This window comes from Tenrec ecaudatus, chromosome 6, assembly GCF_050624435.1.
Source record: "Tenrec ecaudatus isolate mTenEca1 chromosome 6, mTenEca1.hap1, whole genome shotgun sequence".
NCBI lineage: Eukaryota > Metazoa > Chordata > Mammalia > Afrosoricida > Tenrecidae > Tenrec > Tenrec ecaudatus.
In genome coordinates, this window is record NC_134535.1 from 132,029,608 (window position 1) to 132,053,722 (window position 24,115).

The following is a 24,115-nucleotide window of genomic DNA, read 5'->3' on the forward strand; positions in this document are numbered from 1 at the left end:
TTTATCTAGAATTTCTGAAATTGTAAAGCCTTCCTCACTTAGTGCTAAATGCAGAGGTGGGATTTCCTGCGCTGTAACAACACTAAAAATTTGCTTCCCAGGAGAAAGTCTCTGGATCAGTCTTTGGATTTAGGCAGACCTTTAAGTCTCACCAGCAGCTTTAAGCCAAGAGTTTTCCAAAAATCACATTCCATTTAAGAGCGTGCACACGGACCTGAGTATAAGGTGCGGACTGAAAAGGAAGAATTTACCCTTACTTTTGGGTCCTTAAACAACTCAATGCAATTATTTGCCATAGTTTGAAGATTCTTGGCCCAAGAGTTTTTCAAGTTATTGTGACTAATAGGTTAATTCAGTTTTCTGATTCACCCTATAAAGAAGACACACAGTTATTCTAAAACGTGGGTCCTTGGCATATAAAAAGTACTGCTTGAGAAGGGTTATCACTACAGCTTCTCTCTGCTTCTGTCTCTCTATGTTCACTAAGTTCTAGGTTTTTTGAAACACATACTTTTATTTAGCCACTGATAAGAGTTTCATTAAAAAAAAATGACAAAAAACTACAGATTCTGCTGGAAGTCCAAATCCAGGAGTCTAAAACAAACTATCATCATATCAAACCTATCTCTCCATGACTGCACTCACGGGTGACTTTAACCAGCCAGGACTCACCTTGTCCTTGCAGGGCCTTTGGCAGTTCTGTGCTGCGCACACTGCATTCTCATCATCAGATTCTTCTGCTCCAGACCAGTCGTACTTGGAGGGGATATCCAGTACTTTTCTCTCTCTCTTCTTCTCCGTGTTCTCCTTCACAAGTTCTACTTTAGCTGCAGCAGCCTTCTCCTTCTTTTTCTTTCTCTCTTCTTCTTTTGCTAGTTTCTTGGCCAGTTTGTTTAGTTCCTTTGACTTCTCAGCACTTAATTTTAGTTTCTTCTTTTTAGGCTTATCCATTTTCTTTAGCTCCTTGGACTTCTGCTTTCCTTCTCCAAAAAGCGGTTCTGCCTTTTCTAGTTTGCGTCTCCGCTTCTTCTCTGAAGAGTCTTTTCCTTTTATTTTGAATGGCTTCTCTTCCAAGCTGTCATCCTTCAGAAATATATAATTAGAGACACTTTTACAGGGAGACACTAAAAAAAGTGTCATTCTAAAAGTCTGTACGACAAGGCAAAAATATACTTAAAGAAGATAAGTCACACAGCAGGGAAAAAAGGACAAAACTAAGGTAAAATGTTTCTGTCTTTAAAAAAAAGTCTTATTTTTTAAGCTTATGTGAACCAACGGGGAGGAAAGATAATTAGTGTTAGCAAACCAGAGTAAGTAAAAAAACTGCATCTACAAAATCACATAAGCTTTTATTGATAGGAAAACACGAAGCTATCGTTTCTCAACATACCCTCCCCATCTGTGTCAGTTTTCCAGCTCTAACGCCCTTCCCCAAACATTGTGTGCCATTGGACTTACACCACACCAAAAGAGCAGGCTGGGTATCCTCGAGGGACACATGTGCTCCTCTATATAGGTCCTTTGAGTTCGGAGATCGAAAAAAAAGTGTCAAGGGACAAGAACAGGTCTGCTTGGTGGATGAGGCAAGGTTCCCCACAAAATTCTACCTTACTATCCTGAAGAACAAGCAGGTGCGCTGCTGTGAGGACAGTTAGTTCCTCAGTGCAGTTTTTCGGGCCTTTTTCTCACCTAAGACCTTCTTCCTAATAAACCACCACAATCACCCTAAATTATTTAAGAAAACCTATCAAGAGCATCCCTTTGGCATCCACAAGACTAGTCATCATAACTTTGTACACTGACCTCTCTTCCTTGATTAACTGCCTTATCAGATCCCTTCTCTCAATAGCTACTGTTTTGACTGAATTTTGTTTATTATCATTATTATTATTGTTATTTTTATTATTATTTTGAAAGCACTCTTTGTACGAGGGCAAGTCACAAGCATTGTCACTAGGGCTTCAGTCCACACGTGCATACTTTCCCAAACACTATTTGCTTAAACATGTCTTTGTGATCGGTGGTGGTTGCAGACAAGAACTCTCAGTCTCACTGGGGTATGTTTAAAAAAGAGAGAGAGAGATTTGTGCTTTGGTTAAAAAGTGATTTGGGGACAGGACTGTTACAAAATTTTTAACAAAACACAGCAGCTTCCTAAATCACTGAAACTTTGCAACAAATGTATGGGAATGCTGCTTCACATAAAACACCTGTTTTTGGACAAAACAAGTGTTCTAAGGACCATCAGGAAAACTGTGACGATAAATTCAAGGAAGAGCGGTCACCTCAGAGTCACTGTTTTGGGGGGAAGACCCCAAAGGACGAGCTGTGACCGGTTTTCATGAAGGAGGTTGGACACTCATGCGGGTTGATCAGAAGACGTTTTCAGAAATGGAAGACCACCATGGTGGGCACAGGCAGGGAAGTTACACCGAGGAACCGCCCTGGCACATTTCCCTTTGTCCTCAAAACTCTGGAGCGTCTGACTCTCAAGGGCGACAAAAGCGCCCTTTCGATGGTGTTCATCAAACAGCCCAGAGGGCTTCAGAAGAGAACGAGAGAGATGGTAACACTAGAAAAATAACTGTGATAAAATGAAAACATCACTTTTCTTTTCAACTTTGTAATTTTGTTGCTATTCTACGCAATGTAATATTAAAACCCTTCATGGTAATACTATGTCAAGTAAGAAAATGAAAAAATACTTAAAAGCATTCGGGAACTTGATTATTACTTAAGATAATTACTCACATGCTTTTAAAAAAAGCATTTGAAAATTAAATTTTCCACCAATTAGAGACTTGAGACTCTGACAGAAACCTAAGAATCAGCACAAGCCAATTAAATACTGAACACAAATAGCTTTCAGGGTTCACATATTGAACAAGACATTTACTCTCTCAATATGTTGTTTCTTTATCAGAAGAGATCATGGATATGAAGATAATGCTTTGTACAAAGGGAAAACACCAAGTTAAGCTATCCTCAATCTAATTTCTGCACCAAACACAGCCAGCCAACCTACAGTATGTTCAAAGTTAGTGCACCCCAGTTAGTGACACTGTACCATTCTATGCATGGGAACAAGGAGGCGAATGGAAAGGGGACTAGGACACAGATGGCACAGTTACAGTCCAGGCAAATGTCTACTTCTTTGACCCTTCACCTCCTTACTTATCTTACTACTCCCCCATCTCTTTTACCATTAAACCCAATGGCTTTGAGTAGATTCTGACTCATAGTGACTCTCTAGGACAGGGGTCCCCCAACTTTTTAAACAGGGGGCCAGTTCACTGTCCCTCAGACCCATTGGAGGGCCAGACTATAGTTTTTAAAAAAAAAAAACTATGAACAAATTCCAATGCACGCTGCACATATCTTATTTTGAAGTAAAAAAACAAATAGGGCAAAAACACCCGGCAGGCCAGATAAATGTCCTCAGTGGGCCACATGTGGCCCGCGGGCCGTAGTTAGAGGATGCCTGCTCTAGGATCTAGAAGGAATGCCACCTATGATTTCCAAGGCTGTGAACTGTACAGAAGCAGACTGCCCCAGCTTTATCCTGCAGAGCAGCTGGTGAGTTCTTACTCTTTAGGTTTGTAAAGACCTTTCAGTTGGCAGGTAAATGCTTTAAGCATTGTGCCATCAAGGCCCCATAAACTGTAACGCCATACCTCCATTATATGCAGGAATCGGTCTTCAGAAGGTGGGTGCGTAGCCTGCAGAATCCGCCATATGTGTTGAGTCTCGTCTAGAGATACTTCAAGGAGATCTCCGACCATCATAAGTTCCTCCAGCTGGGCTTTCGCTCCCGGGGATAACTCCAACACCGGAGGCTCCAGGCTCCGGGGCACCAAAGGGCTCTTTCGAGGTTGTTTCCTTGGAGTGCTGGAACCTTTCCAGAAACAAAAAAAAAGCTCTTCATTCTACAGCTAAAGGTGATGAGAATGTGACAGAAACTCTTAAATTCAAGCTCTCTCCATTTTAAAGTATACCAAAATACTGCGCTTATGATATTCAGAATATTGAGACAGATAATACAAAACCAAACCCACTACTATGAAGTCCATTTCCACTCATATTGCCCCCACATGGCAGAGTACAGCGGCCACATGGGGTTTCCAAGACTGAGTATCACAGAAGCGAACTGTTGGATCTTTCTCCTGGTGGAGTACCTAATGGGTTCTTGCCCCCTCTCAGTTTACAGATGTATGCTTCTTATACAGAAATTGTTAGCTATCTGTTATCAGGCAATGTTCCATAGAATCTTACAATTTATTATGAGAAACATCCCCCACCTCCCAGAGATGTGACTGAAAGGAAGTAGTGTGATTTATTTTCATTGGGAAAAAAATGAACATAATGGAGAAATTATCCACCAAGGAAGGAAGAACTTGCTAACAATTCAAACTTTGTAAAAGCAGAATGAATATTCTTAAAAACCATCAAATTACTCAACAATTGGTAATGATCAAATAAATGACTACATATGGGAGATTTTTATAGAAATAAGACTCTGAACTATTTCACGTTTTCCATGCTTTTCTAATAAAAATCTGATATCTCTGTGTAAGCTTCCAGGTTATCACAATAGAAAAGGCAACCATGGCCTAGCTTTTCCAAACTAAAACAGAATCTTCAGATTCCATTAGTAATTTTATGACTAGCAACTATATTTTTAATTCCAAAAAAATTAATCTCATTCACTGTCAACAAGTCAGTTCCGACTCACCTAGATCCTACAGGACGGAGTAGATATGGCCCTTACTGGGTTCTGAGATTCTAACTTTTTAGGGGACTAGAAAGCTTCATCTTTCTCCTACGGAGCAGCTGGTGTTTTTGAACTGCTAACCCTGTAGTTACCTACCCAACGAGTAACCACTACGCCACCAGGGCTCCTTGAAGAGATTTGTAGTCATGATTAATACATAGTTCACATTGCTTAACGAGAGCAGTACCTTGAGAACAACTCTTTGAAGCAGATGAATAAGCATGCTCAGCACAGAATGAAGGTGCTGTCCACATGTGAGTCACCACTTCCTCAGACTTGATGGGAATCTCTTCATCACAAAAAAGATTGGGTTCCAGACTACTAGAGGATTTCACACTGGCTGTGTCCTAAAAAAGAAATTAAAAAGGACTATTTATTATTAAAATTATTTAAATTATTCTGTGGCAAGGATATAAATGTAGGATTTCAGGTTAAAACTTGTAATATAACATTAAAAAAAAGCATTAAAATTTTTTTAAACTTTTAAATGCGTTTCCATGGAGACCATTCCATTCATGGTGACCGGTATGTGTCAGAGTAACACTGTTCCACAGGGTTTTCAGTTGACTTCTAGAAGTTTCTTCTGAAGTGCCTTTATTAAATAAGAAAATATCCACTAGGGAGAAAAACAGTAATAACTAGTTTCAAACCAAGAAAAGAGTAATGCAAAAAAAAAAAAAAAAAGCAAACAAACCAAAAAAACCCCAAACCCATAAAAATAATAAACCCACAAGAAAATTACTATTTAGTAATCTGCCTTCAAAAGTCTACAATTATAAGAAGTTTCTGTACCAAAAAGAAGCCTGACCCTCTAAATCAGCAGTTCTCAACCTGTCACCCGACTCATCTCAGTAACAAAATGACAGTGATGAAGTAGCAACGAAAATAATTTTCTGGTTGGGGGGCGGGGGGGAGGGCCACCAGAACATGAAACCGTATAAAGGGGCACAGCATTAGGAAGGTTGAGAACCACTGCTCTTAATGAAAAGAAAATGAACCTAAGGGGGAGGAGGGGAGGTGTAGATTCGACATCTTAGAAACACAAACTTTTTCACTCTCTTTTGCTCAAGGTTTTATTAACTTATCTAGAAGCTTAACAAACGCTCTTACTTAACACATTAAGACTGGCTAGGAATACACCAATTCTTCAACTGGCAGTTCTCAGCCAGTCTCAGATGATGTTCTTACGGAGTCTGTTTCACTTACATACACTCTCACTTACATACAGCTTTGGCAGAGTAAAATCAGGAAGACAGTAATTACACCGATACTGCGAGAGAAATAATTTAATAGAGGGAACTGGCTGGACATGTATCAAAGGACTAAAACAGCAAAGGGAAACGTCCAGGTAACATGGAGACAGCACAAGAGAAAGCCTCGCAACAAGATGTCTGCTACAACGGGCTCAAGTGTAAGAACAATTGTGCAGATGGTGCAGGACCTGATGGTGCAGGACCTGGCAGTGTTTTGTTCTGTTGTGCATAGGTGACTGTTGAGTCAGAATTGGCTCAAAGGCACCGAACAACAACCAAAACACAAAAGAAAGGGGTAGAGTTAGTTATCAGAATTCAAATGCTTAGACTGGGAGCCTGCAAATTGGGAAACAGAGCTCTCTAAAGAGAACACACTGTTGAGCCAGTCAGTTCTACCATTCTAAGGTAGTTGATTTAGAGGTGAAGAAAATAGGACTGCAAACTGGAGCAATTGCTACTGCCAGAGTCAAAAGCATCTGTTCAGATGATGACAAGGATGGGGGAATGAAACAAAAAAGATCAACTCCCTCTTTCACTGTTTTGGTCTTTTCTCAAGTGCACCTGTTGCAGAGTAGAAGCTGGCAAACAATAGCATGTGAGCCAAACCCAACTGGCTGTATGTTTTTGCATGGTCTGTATGTGGCTCATTAAGCCTAAAATTTTTACTATATAGACTCTTCCCCTCCCATTGTTTTTTTTAAGAAAAAAAAAAGCAACACAAAGCAGCATATAAAAGAGAACCATAGAGGAAAGAGGTGATAGCTTAAAGACTAGTTCCAAATCTTTTTTTTTGAAGGGGGTGGGGCTGCCAGAGAAAAGATCTACTATTATCATAACACTATCTTACAGACAAAGTATTTTCCAAGAACCAAGTACAGGTTAGTCAAAGTAATCGCTAGCTCTGTAAAGGACAACATTGTATGCGGAGTCTAGGAGGCAGTGTTCCTCATTTAGAGTTCATAGACTTCTTGTCTATTCACGAATGTAGGGCCTGAAGGGCAAAAGAAGGGAGATTGCCACAGCCCTACTGCAGTTCCCAGATGATTCCACACACTAACTGAAATTGTCTTTTCGGACCTTGACTCTTACTCATTTCATGATTAACTCTGTTAATCTTTCAAAATAAAAAAAGACACTGACCAGAAAAAGATGAAAAGTAGGGACAAGAAATAGAAGAAGGAAGAAAAGAAAATCAACTTCTTCCTCTAATCGAAGTATAAATTATGAAGTGGTTCAATTCTGATTCTGGAAAGATACACTGTAAACCGCAGAGAATCATATAATAATAATGAGGATCAATTATGTTAATGAGGTATAGCATATGCAAAAATATTTATGAGCATCAAAAAACCATTTATAAGAGTATTTCCAGCACTACTCTGTATAAGGTAAAAAAACTGGAAAAAGCACATATAATCATCAATAATATAAGGAGTAAATTAATTATGGCATATTCATACAATGAAAACTATCACTGCACAAACATATTGTGGAATGAAGTAAGTCAGCCCCCCAAAAATATGATGTATAATTTCATTTCTGTTAAGTTCAAAGGCAAGTAAAATATACAGTTCATTGTAAGAGAGGTGGCTGAGACAGGACCGGGGAGCCTCAAAGGTGCTTATAATGTCCTATTTCTTCATCTGAGTGCTAGCTGTATCCATCTGTTCCATCTGATGTAACTTATTAAGTATATACTTGTGGGGAGAAGGAAAAGGCTTTCTACACCTGTAAAGAAACCCACAAGGGTAGTTCCACTCAAGGGCAGCAAGTTTGATTTCGAGTTATACACGTATGGTTCATGTGTCTTTCTACGTACTCATATATAAACAGAGTGGGGGAAAAAAACTTTATAAAGATAAAAGCAAAAGGATGGGAAAACAATAAGCCTTAAAAGAGGCTACTAAGAAGGAAAATTACAAGCTAGTTTCCTGGTATAACTACAGGAAAGGAAGAGTGGCCCTTCAATGAGAAATGTGTTATCCATCTTATCTGATAGAAAACAGTGTGAAAGTCTCAAATAAAATGCTATTTCAACAAAAGCTCAACCAATCAAGTGTCATCCAGGGTAGAGAAGGCGAAAGAATACTTGTGTTGAACTTGCCTTTCTCCACACAGGCTTTAGTGATATAAAAAGAACTTCCTAAAATAAAATAACCACTGCTATTCCTCAAAGAAGCCACAGATGGTAGGCTGCTAACTACGAAGTTGGTGGTTCAAACCCATCAGCTGCTCCACAGAGAAAGATGAGGCTTCCTCCCTCTCAAGTGCGTAATGGTCTTGGAAACTCCCTATCAGGTAGGTCACTATGACTTGGGTATGTCTCGTTCCCTGTCCTCTTCGGAACATGGCTTGCATTTCTGGCAGCTCCCTGTTGACATACTGATACAAAAGTACAACGTTTTTAAATTATCTTCAGCAAAATTTTACTTGAGGGTGATATTAATGATAGTTAGATTCTGCATTCTGTTGGATCACCTTTCTTTGGAAGGGTAAGAAATATGAACCTCTTTCAGTTGATTGGCCAGGTAGTCAGCAGAGAACATGGTACAAGGGATATCACTGCTGCTGTCAGAGAGATCTTGACTGAAAGCAGAGACTACACACAGACATTTGACTGGGTGGATCCTAACAAACAAGGGATAACAATGAAACCAACAAATTCCAGGGCACTTCACTAGGCTCGCTCATCACACAGACCTGTATATGGACCAAGAGGCAGTTGTTGGAACAGAACAAAGGAATGCTGTGTGGTGTCAAGGCAGGAGAGATGTGCGTCAGGATTGTATCCCTCAGATTCGTTCAATATGTATGTTGACCAAATATGCTGAGAAGCTGGACTAGATGAAGAATAATGCAGCATTAGGATTGGTGGAAGCCACCAGTGATATGGGAAAGACACAACCTTGCTTGCTGAAAGTGGGAAGGACTTAAAACACTTGCTGATGATCAAGGAAGGCAGTCTGCAATATGGATTGCAACCCAAAGTAAAGGAAACTAAAATCCTAAGAACTGAACAATAAATGGAGAAAGGATTGCAGGTGTCAAGGATTTCACTTTATTTGAATCCACAGTTAGTGCTCATGGAAGCAGCTGTCACAAAATCCACTGATCTATCGCATTGACTAATCTATTGCAAAAGACCTCTTAAAGTGTTAAAAACGCAAGGATGTCACTTTGAGCACTGAGTAAGGTACAGGTGATCCAAATGTGGCATTTTCAATCATCTTATTGGCATGAGAAAGCTGGACAACCAGCAGGAAGAATGGAGAAGAACAGATGCATTTGAATTATGGTGTTGGTGAATATACTGACAGCACCAGGAGCCACCAGAAACAAATTTGTCTTAAAAGTATGAGTATTCCTTAGAAACCAAGCTGCGGAGATTTCACTTCACATGCTTCGGACACACTATCGGAAGAGACAGGCCCTGGTTAAGTAGAGGGTCAGTGTGAAAGAGGAAGGCTCTAGATGAGATAGACTGACACAATGGCTGCAACAGGGCTCAGACATATCAACTGTGAGGATGACACAGGACTGGGCAGTGTTTCACTCTTGTTTAATGCAAAGAAAGCACCATCAAGAGATCAAGGTCAAAGACATGACCTTGAATTACTATTAGTCTTACTACCACTTTTCTATTCTTTTAATTAAGTGTAATACTAACACTGTAACAGCCCAAATTTTACCATCTGCCAGTATTTCCTAATATAGAAGATGTATACTAAGAGGACCTGATGCAAGGGGCTTTAGTGGAGAGCAAATGCCTTGAGAGTGATTGGGGCGGGGGAATGTATGGATGTGCTTTATACAACTGATGTATGTATATGTATGGACTGTGATAAGAGTTGTATGAGCCCCTAATAAATTGTTTTTAAAAATTAAAAAAAAGAAGAAGATGTATACTAGAACTAACATATAAATTCTACATAAACATATACAAACATCAAATCACAGGGTTGATATATAGTGCTGCGTGAAGATCAAGTAGTATCTGTGATATTCTTTTCATGTGACATACATACTTCCAAGCAAAGTTTATCATGTTTAGAAATACCAGAGCAGTAGTGATGTGTTAGAAAGGAAACAAGTGGATTCCTTTAAGTCATGGTAAACAGATAATTCTTAGTATTTAGATTAAAATTCAACCAGCTAGTTCAAGGGTTAACATTTTCAAAGCCTTTACAACATACAACAGAAAACTACTTTGAAAAAATGAGGCCTGGAATTAAGAATCCATATTATGAGAAAGGTTATTTTTCAACAATGAACTTCTAAGTGTCAATGACAGATGGTTTTAATTTTACAATGTGTATGTGTTTTAATGTTGATGGGAATCACATTCTTAAGAATGAGCAGAACCTACTTAATCTGCATGCTGAAAAGACAAACAGTTAAGTAGAATACGGGAAAAAACTCTGCATAGTTCTTTGGATGTAGTCTCTTTCACCACACCAAGAACTCCCTGGCTATAGTACAAATACTAAAATGAATAACAGAAAAGTGACCAATGGATTAACTGTAACCTGGCAGGGTCATGATGTTATTACAAGGTAGAAAGACGAAGTCATTAGAAAGGGCCAACAGGAGCCAAATGAAACAAACTTGTCAGAGCCTTCTCTTCACCATCACTGTGGGGTCAGTATCAAAACAATCACAGTGATAGTAAATAAATTCTAATATCTGCAGCAATGTAATTTACCTTCATGTCATAGCCATATGTCTCCCGAACGTCTTCATCAGAATCTGTTTCTTCATCATCATAGTCCACAGTTTGTCGAGGGGAAGATGATACACTGCTGCTCACCACACGGTTAAAAGCAGACTGCTGGAAACTAGGTAAGTGTCCCTAAAAAGCAGACAATTCCAAGATAAACAGAGACATACTCAACAAACATGAGGAATGAACAGTTACCACCACTAAAATTTAACAAAAAACTTGAAAGTGACTCTTTAACAGAGTTCTTCAACAGTTAGTAGAAATCACATTGTTTGATTATGATGCCCAGGCCCACTTGAATGGTATTTCTGAAGAGTATTTCATTAAGTGGAGCTCCAGAGAGAATGTATGTAGGAAAAAAGGATGCTATACATAACACAATTGCTAGCAAGTTACTGTTACCTCTCTAATCGACAATAGGTAAGGCAGAATTAGTTTACTATTGACACTTGACAAATCCCATGAAGTCAGGGGGAAACAATGTAACCCTTGAACTTACCTGTAAGTCCGGATTGGCAGCTGCTTTTTGGAGTTCTGCACTGATGATCTTTTCCGTTTTTTCTCGAGCTGCCTGCTCCACCATCCGCTGACTCAACACAGACAGTTTGGCCAAGGCAGAGGATAGTTCGTCGGTAGCCAGGGCCTGGCGTGCTCTATCCTGCCAGCTCATAGCCCGTTCAGTCAAACACTGCAGGGCCTCTCCTTCAGGCAACCGTACAGGTAACTTCTGAAGGGACACCAGGAGTGACAAAATGGTCTCCAGCCTGGGCCGTCGAGATCGCATACAAAGAGGGCAAAGGAATTTGACTTCTTTAGCTTGCCAGTTAGACCCTTTTTTCTGGGAACTTGATTTAGGAAGGGGAACACAGCTGTTATGGAACCAGTCTTTGCAGAGCTCACACTGTAGCATAAACCCACTGGCTGTCTTGCGGCAAATGCAAAATTTCACTTCTTCTATACGGTCCACCATGGTCATCTTGGCTAGGTTGGCTGCTCTGAGGGAATGCATGGCTTCAATTTCTTTTTGCTCCCGTTCTTTGAAAACTGCCACCTGTGTACAAGTATTTCACTGAAATGAGTCATTTCATTAAACTCCCCAAGTATCAAATCCTTAAGGCTAACGGGCCATCCCTGAACTGTGGCATCATGGTCACAAAGAACTGTTCGTTCCAAAAAACAGTTCATTCAACAACTTCTTAAAATTTGGGACATACTAGCAGTTTCTATATAAACATTTCCCATCTTCAAAGTGGGCACAGTGCTACCACATTCGATCATTTACATCAAAATAGTACACTTCGGAACTCTTCTGAGACTATAACAGAACAACAATCTGCTTTGAAGTCCAGCCATTTTGGTATGAAAGTTTGGCTCTTGTACCTGTAAGTTGCCAACCTGGGGTACACTACACATGAAAATGCTCAGTGTGTTGCCATGCATAATGTACACTCAATACAAATACTAGTTCTTGTAATTCACTCCCTAGGGACCAGTTATAAGCAAATCAATTGTTATTTCTTTCTAGAAGCCCTCTCCAATTACTGTGTAGGTAAAATAATAAAACCTGGGGACCAATTATAACATCGTCCTGACTCATTTCAACAAAATAAAAGCAAACAAAATTATCAACAATATTCTTCACGCATTTTATCTTTAAACTATTGGTCAACTTTGAGACACTTTCAAAATAATTCTTGGTTATACTTGTCTGCCATTTTCATTGGCTTTAGAATAGGTCCTTTGTAGGCAGACGCAGCCACATCGGTTACGCAGTGCTTGCAATTCCCTAATATGACCTGCTGCCTAAACTAATTTGAATTTTCTTTCTCCTTACTCAGGCTCTAATCAGTTCTAACGCATCTCTCCTTCCCTTGCCACTCTAAAAAAACCCTTCCTTTGGAAGATTCTCATCACCTTCGTGTAGTTTATTGTGCACCCACTATACTGCTGCTGCCGAGAACTACCGAGAAGACCTGATGTCAAAAAGCAGCTGGCACTACTACACGGGGACATTTCCTTTGAAAAGTAAAACAGTATTGAGCGTCATGAAGTCAAGCCCAGGGAAACACTGCTGAGAAGGACGCAGCACAAAGAGGCTCGTTTCATGGTTAATAGCAGGGAGCACTTGGTAACCGCCAAGATGCTCCAAATCAGGAGCCGATTAGAAATTATGGACAGTTTGATGGAATACTAGACAACTACTAAAACAAAAGAACAGAGATATGCAAAATACACACGAGTTTGAGGAAAGGGGAGTGGCAAAAGTTTTTATATCATTTGATTAAAAACATATTTTTACATGAAGTATGACCATAAAGACAAAGAAAGTACAAAGGTTATTTAGATACTGCTCTCCCCATTAGGTTTTTTCACACTGTTAAGGAACAAATAACTACCCTAAGCTTCTTTGTAGATTGATGCAATCCATTATTTAGCACACCGTAGATTGGGTTTTCAAATAATTGTGATTTCATCTATTATCCCATCCAGCTGACATAAATCATCACAGTCACTAGAACATGATGTGGTTTGTTCAAATCCAAATACTATGTCTACTCTAATGCCCCAAATGAAACCCATGCTGGCTCCTTGAAATTACTATTTTAAGTGCTCACAAGTATTTGTATAAACTTGATATAACAGAGGAGGTAAGCTGACTTGTTAAAAAAAATGTAACTGTCAGAAAGGAAATTGTTGGGGCAGGGGTCAGAGAGCAGGGGCTGGCAGTTTAAAGGGAAGAGAAATAGCACAGGACATGTTTCAGCTTTGGACAAGTGTTTAAGCACATAGTGGCGATGTTCTCAGTGCGATTAGCTATACAATAGTAGTTAAGTCAAGGCTTAAAATATAAATTTGAGGCCCAAGCCAATGAAGGTGAGAGCTGAGGCGATGCAAGAGGGATAAAAATACGCAACCGGTGGGATCTCCAAGACTATGGTTCTTAATCACCCTGTAGGTCTGGAATTGAATTTACCTCTGTGTTAGAATAATCAGCCATTTATTATCGGTAAAAGGGGTAACAGGTACCCAGAGATAAAATACAGAGGGTTAGGACAGCAGGGATAGTAATAGGAAACACAAGGGGTAAATGGGATAAATGACGGTACATTAAGGGATGGCAAAGGATGAGTTGGAACAATATGTGTATGAATTATTGAATGTAACACAGATGACAACGCTCTAAATCTTCACCTAATTTACAACAAAAAGCTAAAAGAATAGGCAAACAGAGACAGAGCCCTCAGAACCACCCACTGACCAAGGCAAAGAATTGGGAGGGGAAGTAGAGAGAAGGTGATTTTTGCTATAATTGTTCTATTTGGTTTCTTAAAAAAAGTCCCCACCACGTTAGAATATACCTGTGTTGAGAGTGTGTGAAGATGTCTGAAAGTGAGGGGAGAAATCTACAGCAAGAAGGTACCAGAGCACGTGGGAAAGGAACGGAATCTGGAACAGAGATTCGAAGGTTGCCTACAGGGCAGGGAGTGCTCCTTCCTTTAGGACTGCAAGAAGGATTAATCACTAACAATACAGGATGGGCATCTGCTACTGTCCTTACTGCATCACTCCTTACCACCAGGGCAGTGTCTCTGGCTTCCTCCAGTCCTTCCTCCAGGTCACTCAGGGGCTCAAGGTCCAGATCCTTTTCTTTTTCTATCAGTTCTTTGACCTTTCTCCTCCTGTTTTTACCATTTCCATATATGCCAATGTCAGTCCGAGGACTTAGCACCTTTAAAGATAAAACCACAACATGCACTCTAGTTTTTAAAAAATCATTCTGAAAGTGAAGTTAATTAAAGCCAACAGCAAGAGGAACAGAGCAACCAAGTCCCAGGGAATACCAAAAATAGACTGTGGGGCCAGGGCTTGGCGGCACATCAGACTCGATCAGAAAACATTCCTAAAGGCCAACAAACAGTCCTTAAACCAAGTACAAGCTTTTCTCTTTTGGTTGTTGTTGTGTTTTGTTGTTGTTGTTTTGTCATTGGCTTTTTGTTTTGTTTTCTTTTGTTGTTTGATTTTGCTGTCTTGTTTTTATGCATGTCATTTTCTCTGCAGGACTGTCTAAATAAGATAGGCTGGATGAACAATCTGGAGGAGAAAACAAAGGGACCGACAGTTCGGGAGGGGACATAGGAGAGGGGGAGGTGGGGGGTGGGTGGGGAGGAAGTGGTGGTAACAAACCCAGGGACAAGGGAACAACAAGTGATCCAAATTGGTGGTGAGGAGGGTATAGGAGGCCTGGTAGGGCATGATCAAGAGTAATGTAACTGAGAGGAATTACTGAAACCCAAATGAAGGCTGAGCAGTATAGTGGAACAAGAGGAAAGTCAAAGGAAATAGAGGAAAGAGCTGGGAGGCAAAGGGCATTTATAGAGGTCTAAACAAAGGCATGTACATATGCAAATATATTTATATATGAGGATGGGAAAATAGATTTATATGCATATATTTATATGCATATATTTATGTTTAGTATTAAGGTAGCAGATGGACATTGGGCCTCCACTCAAGTACTCCCTTAATTCTATTAACATGGCATTCCATGATGCTCACCTTCCTGACAACATCGCTGAAGACAAAGTTGGTACATAAACAAATGTAGTGAAGAAAGCTGATGGGACCCGGCAATCAAAAGCTACAGCTTCATGGGTCTTAAAGACTTGAAGTAAACAAGTGGCCATCTAGCTCAGAAGCAACAAAACCCACATGGAAGAAGCACATCAGCCTGTGTGATTACTAGGTGCCAAAGGGATCGGGTATCAGGCATAAAAGAACAAAAAAATCAACAACAACAACAAAAAAAAAGAACAAAAAAATCATATTATGTGTTCACCTCCCTGATAAGATTGCTGAAGACAAAGCCAGTGCATAAGCAAATGTGGTGAAGAAAGCTGATGGTTCTCGACTATCAAAAGATATAGCGTCTGGGGTCTTAAAGGCTTGATGGCAAACAAGCGGCCATCTAGCTCAAAAGCAACAAAGTCTACATGGAAGAAGTACACCAGCGTGTGTGATGAGGACTCGAAGGGATGAGGTAACAGGCATCAAAGAACAATAAGACTTATCATTGTGAATCAGGGGGACTGCAGAGTGGGGAGCCAAAGCCCATCTGTAGGCAACTGGACATCCCCTTACGGAAGGGTGGCGGGGAGATGAGCCAGTCAGAGTGCAGTGTAGCCATGATGAAACATACAACTTCCCTCTAGTTCCTAAATGCTTCTTCTCCATCCACTATCATGATCCCAATTTTACCTTACAAATCTGACTAGACCAGAGTATGTACACTGGTACAGATAGGAAATGGAAACACCGGGAATCCAGGATGGATGATCCCTTCAGGACCAGGGGTGAGAGTGGTGATATCAGGAGGGTGGAGTAGAGAGGGGGAACTGATTACAAGGATCTACATATACCCTCCTCCCTGAAGGACAGACAACAGAAAATGTGGGTGAAGGGAGACATCGGACAGTTTAAAATATGACCAAATAATAATTTATAAGTTATCAAGAGTTCATGAGGGAGAGGGGAGTGGATAGGGAGAGGGGGGAATGAGGAGCTGATGCCAGGGGCTTAAATGGAGAGCAAATGTTTTGAGAATGATGAGGGTAACAAATGTACAAATGTGCTTTATACAATTGATGTATATACCGATTGTGATAAGATTTGTATGAGCCCCCAATAAAATGATTGGGAAAAAATGTACCATTTTATGAAGCACTCACCAGGTACCGAGAATTCTCCTCAGCACTTTATACACATAATTGAGTATACTCTTCACAACCCTATGAAGCAGGTACAAGACCCTTGCTGTCGAGTCAATTCCAACAGTGGCCCTTTCCTGAGGAGGCTCCCTATCTTTATAGGGGCAGACAGCCTCCTCTTCCTTCCAAGGAGCGGCTGGTGGACTTGCACAGTCAGCCTTGCAGTCAGCAGCCCAACGCTTACCCAGCAGTGCCACCAGGGCTCCCAACTTTGCATTACTCTCCTCATTTTACAAACAAAGGAAACTGAGTCAGAAAGAAACAACTTCACTGAGGACACAGTGTTGGCAAATAGGAAACTAGTCCTCAAATTATATTATTTCAAAGCTTATGCTCCTAACCATTATGTGCAATTGCTCAAGAAGAAAGAAAAGTGAGTATTTACATTTGTGCTTCTGAGAAATAAGATCTCTCAGTGAGTGTTCAGTAAAAACAGAAATAACCCTGGTTGACTTCTCTGGACACAGCTCATGATGACCCCAATCAAAGTCTGCTTAAGGCTTTAGACTCCAATCAACATCTGATAGCACCTAGCCATAAACCTGCAACCAGAAAAATTGACAATCCTCTCACCTATAGGTACTAAATTATCAACTGCTGATGAGACTGTAGCATCGTGTATACACAGAGATATACTATTTCTTACCTGTAACAACGTATGGCTAGAATTCTTCTTCAGGAAGGTCCGCCCTGTCCGTTCTCTCCAAGCTCGCGCAGCGGCCACCTGCGACTCCACCTGGGGCAATGCGTCCAGACGCACGGGGAGGGGGCGCCCTTTGGCAGACAGACTCTCCAGCTGTTCCAAGTAAGCATAGCTGCTGCCACTCTACGGGAAGGACATTTTCACATTACGGCATTTACTCTGTCAAGTCTCTCAACATGATGTTGGAAAATATACAAAGACTATTTAGTGTGCGTACTTTTTCTCTTCCTTTTTTAAAAGTGCTATTCTTTATCTTTGAATCGCAACTCTTAAACTAATATAATTTCCAGTGCCTATATAAAATGCTTGTATGAAAAATTTTAAATGAGCATTTTGTCAGAGTTTATATTATGAATTAATGTAGAAGCTACTAAGATATAAATTTTGGTTTAAGGAATAATCTGAATTATGGCATAATTAGATGCGGTTAGAAATGAGGAAATAGATACAGCCCAAGGAGAATGACAAGTCTTCCCAGACCACACAGGAGCAAACTAACAGGTAGAGGTAGAGGTAGAGATAGAGGTAGAGGTAGAGGTAGAGGTAGAGAGAAAGAGAGAGAGAGAGAGAGAACACGAACCACATTCTGACCCACCAAGCCCCAAAGAAGACATCCTGCTAGGAGCAATTACGACACAGAGAGGACCATAGGGATGTCCCCTTACTGACCCACAGTGCTGCAGGGAACAGCACTAGACACCGAATTGTGCATGGTCTGACCCTCCCACACCAAGGTGAAACAAAAAGGGAGTGCAATAGAGCAGCAAGGAAAGCAAAGCAAAGGAGAGCAAAGCAACAAAGTCTCCAAGGAATCCCTAAAACAGACTTCAGACTCGGAGGGCAAGGCTTGGCACCTCATCAGACTCGATCAGAAAATAGACATAAGGGTCAGCAGACAGACCTGGAACTATTTATGGGTCCTTTTTTCTTTTTTCCATGTCTATCTATATATGATAGGCAAGATAAACAAGCCTGAGAAGAAAACAGTAGGGCCAACAGTTCCAGGGGGACAGGGGAGAGGGGGAGGAGGGGAAAAAGGAGGAAGAGCCAACACACCCAGGGACAAGGGAACAAAACGAAATCTAAAAAACGATGGCAAGGAGGGCGTATAACGCCTAGGGAGTTGAATCAAGTGCAATGTAGCCAAGAGGAATTCCGGAGAGCTGAATGAAGGTTGAAAATGATAGTAGGACAGGAGGAAAGTGAAAGGAAATAGAGGAAAGAACTAGGAGGCAAAAGACATTTATAGAGATATAAATATAAGCATGTATACATGTAAATATAGTAACAATAGGGATACAGGTCCATGTGCATATATTTATATGTTAAGTATCAGGGTAGCAGGCAGACATTGAGCCCCTACTCAAGTCCTCCCTCAATGCCAGAGCACTTTGTTCTACTAACTTGCATTCTGTGATGCCACACAATCGCTGAAGTCAAAGTGGGTGCATAAGCAAATGTGGTGAAAAAAGCTGAAAAGCTTCCAGTTAGACAATTGGCCATCTAGCAGGGAAAACTGTGTGATCATGAGGTGTCAACGGGATCAGCTATCAGCAAGACTCAAAACAATCACATCGATGCGAACGAGGGGAGGCTGGAGTGGAGACCCAAAGCCCCTCTGTAGACAATTGGACATCCCCTCATAGAAGAGTCACAAGGAAGGGACAACCCAGCCAGAGTGCATGTAGCATCAACACAACACACAACGTTCCTCTACTTCTTTAATGCTTCCTTGCCCCCCCACTATCATGACCCCACTTCTACCTTACAATTCTGGCTAGACCAACACATACACACTGGTACACATAAGAGCTCTCTACACACAGAATCCAGGACATATAAATCTCTCAGGAACAGTAATGGGAATCCATGAGGGTAGGAGGAGAGGAGGGGGGACAAAAAAGGGGGAATCAATCACAATGATGGACGTACAAGCCCCCCCCCACACCCAGGAGGACAAATAACAGAAATATGGGTGAAGGCAAACAGCAGATGGTGTAAGAAATGAAAATAATTTATAATTTATCAAAGAGTCACAAGGGTGGGCAGGAGGAGGGAGGGTAGGAGCTGATACCAAGGGCTCAAGTGGAAAGAAAATGTTTTAAAAATGGTGATGTTAAAATATGTATAAATGTGCATGATATCATTGATGTATGGACTGTTATAAGAACTGTACAAGCAAGCCCCCAATAAAATGAATTTTTTAATGAAGAAATGAATTTGCTAATAGATTACAAACTATTTAATATCAAACTGGGGGAGGGGGCTCCTCAAATGGAAATTTTTCCTTAATGGAAAAATTCCATTCTCTTTCAAACTCCGTATTTTTTCTGCCACTTGATATTTATTGTGTGCCACTGAGTTGATTCAACTCCTATGACAAGCAGCGCTGCCTCAAAGGAACTCCTGGGTTGCAATCTTTATGGGGACAGAGCGCCATGTCTATTCTCCCAGAGTCACTGGGTGGGTTCACACTGCAGATCTTCTGGTTGGTAGCCAACTAGATCACCATGCCACCACCAGGACTCCTTTTAATACTACATTAGACAATAAAATTAATGTTTCGAATCAGCTTTTCTATGGATAATCAACTGCATCACTACAGATAAATTCACCTGCCTTTCAATAAGCATGATTCATTTGTTACTGTAAACTGCTTTGAAAACTGTCAGAGTTATGAAAAGCTCAAAGAAAATCCAAAAGATTCACACCTATAATAAGATAAGATAACCCTAGAGGGTGTGCTAGACAACAGCTGGTATTCCACTAAAAGAAAGCTCAGCAATCTCTTTTGCATACTTCAAAATCTTTAAGAATTTTTTCTAATGGCAAAGCAGTATTTCAGTATCCATACCAATCTCAGTTTTATGTTGTATAGCAGAAGTGAGAATAAATATTTTCCTTTCAAGTCAAAATATTTCTATTTTTCCATGGAATGAAACCATTATTGTTTTTAGAACTTACATATTACTTTAAATTTGCTGAATAATTGAGCAGAAAGTGAGAAGAATATTAATATAATCTATTCAGCCTATAACACATGAAACAGTCTGGCAGCTTACAGACTTTACAATAATTCACAGTGAAAGCTCTGACTAAATAAATCTCCTTGCAGACATAATATATAGACATGCCTATAGGAAACTATATATATATTCCTATAGCATTCATTGTTATTCAGAGCTTATGAAAGCAAGATATAGGGTTAGGTACTAAATGTTGACACTCTAGTATAACGTTATTTCCCATGTGTTAACTAATACATCTGCCTGTAAATTCATTTTGATACAATGAAGTGTCTAAAAAAAAAAGCAGAAAAATATAAATGAATTTTTTTTTAAGAATAATGAGTTTCTAGCCTATTCAAAACCAATTGACTGCCACAGAGTTGATTCGGCAACCTTATAGGACAGGGTAAAATTGTCCATGAGTTTCCAAGACTGTAATTCTTTACAGGAGTTGAAGGTCCTGTCTTTCTGCTATAGAAAGGCTAGTGGTTTTTGAACTGTTGATAGTTAGCAGCCCAACGCATAACCATATAGGGCATTAATACCATATAGGACTCCTCTCTAGACCTACTCGATATTCCAATAATACAATTAAATCATTGTGATACCAAGAGAGGAATAGATGACTAACTGGGATAGAAAAGAAAGGTCAGAAACAAATGTCATAAAATACTACACTTATGATCCACATTGGCATAAAACACCACACTTATTACTCCCTCTTGTGTCCAACTTTAGGGATTTCCTGACTTAAGATGAGTTCCGGTTTGGTGGCTATCAAAGTCAGTTCTGACTTAAGTCTACTATGAATACCTCACCGTTCTTTTTTAACGTTTACATTATTATACGAGTATCTTTAATAAATTTCATCTTTACTTGCCTTTGGGGGTTGGAGACATTACATATAAACTTAAAGCTATATTTTAACATTTTATGTAGTACATAATACTAATAATTTTTAAAAGGATAAAAAAGAAAAAAAAGATCCTAAAAGTGGTTTATGGTAACTCAAATTTAAGTCAGAAATTGGAGACGCCTGGATAGCCCTTTGAATACAGAATACTTTCTGGCTAAGCCCAGACAGAGCTTGCTTACAAGTCATGTATCCTAAAGTTTGTCAACAGAACCTATTCACTTCCTTCAAGCCTGCAAGTCAGTTCTTGCACTGGCAGGAAACAGATGACAGCTAGCTATACTTGTCAACATAATCCTTTAATAAACTAATGGCCAACTAAGGATCAGCAGGCACTTGAGGGCAACCAATTGCCTGAAACAGCTCCAAGATTAAAAACAAATAGAGGAGCTACCCTGGTATACTTGGAAGAAAGACAGGGCTTTTTAGTCCAGAAAAAAAGCTCCAATCTAGAAATCCACAGGGGCACTTCTACCCTGTCCTGTCGGTGCGCTATGAGTCGGCATCGACTCGATGGCAGCGAGCTTGAGGCTTATATGAGTCCTGGTGAAACCAAAAAGACAAACTTTAAAAAAATAAACAAAGTGATAGTGGCAACTAAGCAGGTCCAAGAAAACGGAAAAGAAAGTAAAGGATAAGTCATACAGACTAGACAGAATCTGGTCTCTTTCTGGTAGCATTTCGTAAAAGTTTATTTCCTTTTCCTGTAACTATAGCTCTGCAGTAAAGACAATTTATATAAAACAATATTATCTGAATAGTTAACAATCATTTTAAATTATAAAACTGGATGGAAGGATAAGCTAATTCTTAGTACAATAATTTAATTATAGCTATTTTAATCTAAAGAATTAGATCAGACCACTTGAAGAATTTAATAAATACCAAAGGCTTAAGTGGAGAGCTAATGTTTTGAGAATGATGAGGGCAACGAATGCACTAATGTGCTTGACACAATGGATGGATGGATTGTGTATGAGCCGCTAACAAAATGATTTTTAAAAATGTAACAAATGTCACTAAATTATGTATGTTGAAACTATTGAATCAGTGTATGTGATGCTATGTATATTCTCAACAACTTCTACAGAAAAAAATTTTTTTAATTAAAGATTTAAAACAATCATCTGTGAAACAGCATTACCTGAACAGAATGATGTCTTCTGTAAGAACTTCCATAATGCAGGATAAATACTATATAGGCAAGTATTCTTTCACTGCTGCCTCAGACTTTTCACTTTGAATGATATAAACGTCTCTACCAAAGTTATATCCTATTTATATTTATGTATAAAGATGTACATTAATAATGACCAAGTACATGCCCCCGTACGTATAATAGTACCATGAATATTGTGGTTTTCAACAATGATCATTTCATCATTACCTTTATCTGCCTCTTTCTTATAAAGGTAATTTACGTACATAGAGATTCAAAGAACATAGCAAGGAATAAAATCCCTACTGTCAGGAGTTAAGTAGCCAATTTCAATGTGTTTCACAATACAAGTAATATTACAATAGGTAATATTTATTTTTAATTACAAAATTGTAAGGGAAAGTAGGTGAACTTGTAGAATTATTTAAGAAGTGAAGGGTGAAAGGATTCACCTGTGAGGTGGGCTTATCTGAAAGGTACCTGAATTGCTTCCACTTTAGCTGTCCATTCTCGTGCCTTTTGCAAGGCTTCTTTCAGGGACAACACGTTGGGCAGAAAGGCCGGAATGTTCTTAGCTTCGTTTACAATGCTCTCTAAACTTGCCACACTGTGCCGTGGCCTACAGAAACATAACAACAGGTGAGTGGATAAGGACAGTCTGACAGTAAGCAACATTTAGGCAGCATTTTAGAATGTGGAACTTTCTTTTTTTTTTTTTTGAGAACTTTCATAAAAGTGATTTTATTTCATTCGTAACACAATCCTATGAAAGTAACAAAATATCTATTATCTTTATTTCCACTTTTTTAGATGAGAAAATTTTAATGTAAAGATAAATTATTTCCTCCATAGTCATTTAATGTAGTCAACTGCATACCTGAAGTGTAGATTCAGGACCAGTTCCAGAACTCAAGCTCCTTTTGACTACACTATACAACATATAGGAGCCCTGGTGGGTGTAGTGTTTGTTCCATGTTGGGATGCGATACCTATGGTCAGCAGTTCAAAACCACCAGTAGCTCTGCAGGACAAAGACGGGACTTTGTCCTCCTATAAACAGTTACCGTCTCAGAAACCCACAGAGGGTCGCTAGAACCAGCATGACTCGAGGCTGTGAGTGAGACACAGCATACAGCCTAGTTCTCCACAATATCTTAAATTCTCAGATGCATAATAGAGAGCAATGTAAAAGTCAACAGACCTGAGACCCACTAATAATGACCAAATACATTTAATGAACTACATTAACTAAGCCCTAGTTATTCAAAGATATATAGCTATATAAGAATACATACACACACATCCCAACAACTATATATATATTTAGATCTTATCCTCAACTAATCAGAATAAAAGATAAGCATTATTCCTGTACTGAGACTAAAAACAAATTACTATGGGCACACAACTAAGAAAAGGAGTGACTGATTCAGTCTGTCAGTTATTACATTGTGGTTGCCTGTGTGTTGCTGTGATCCTGGAAGCTATGCCACAGTATTTAACTGGTATTTTGATTACTAACAAGTCAACCATGGGGGACAGGTTTCAGCAGCGTTTCCACAGACAGACCCGGGAAACAAGCTGGTGATCTACTTCTGAACAAACTGGCCAGTAAAAACACCAGGGATACCAGCAGTCTCAAGTTGAAAATGGTTGCCACCAAATGAGCAACTGAACAGATAGTAAGGAAAATTCTAGTGTCTTCCTTTGTATTCAAGCTTCCACCTGAACAGATTGCTTTGGTAATACATTTGTGAGACCTTTGTTTACAGCAAAACATGGAAATTATTTGTGGCATGTAATAAATACTTACCAAATCACAA

At 39.6% G+C, this 24,115-nt stretch overlaps 1 protein-coding gene across 4 annotated transcripts in view; it reads right to left on the reverse strand.

Annotated features, from left to right (window-relative positions):
* The window catches only part of KDM5A (lysine demethylase 5A), a 107,522-nt gene that overhangs the window by 12,213 nt on the left and 71,194 nt on the right, over positions 1 to 24,115 (reverse strand). For all 4 annotated transcript variants that reach the window (XM_075552224.1, XM_075552225.1, XM_075552223.1 and 1 more), the window contains 8 exons: positions 22,773 to 22,911; positions 17,156 to 17,335; positions 14,319 to 14,474; positions 11,244 to 11,795; positions 10,727 to 10,873; positions 4,959 to 5,118; positions 3,675 to 3,895; positions 673 to 1,083 (listed from right to left, as the gene is read on the reverse strand). In XM_075552224.1, the coding sequence (XP_075408339.1) occupies positions 673 to 1,083; positions 3,675 to 3,895; positions 4,959 to 5,118; positions 10,727 to 10,873; positions 11,244 to 11,795; positions 14,319 to 14,474; positions 17,156 to 17,335; positions 22,773 to 22,911 (1,966 nt within the window). The remainder of the gene's footprint in view (positions 1 to 672; positions 1,084 to 3,674; positions 3,896 to 4,958; positions 5,119 to 10,726; positions 10,874 to 11,243; positions 11,796 to 14,318; positions 14,475 to 17,155; positions 17,336 to 22,772; positions 22,912 to 24,115) is intronic.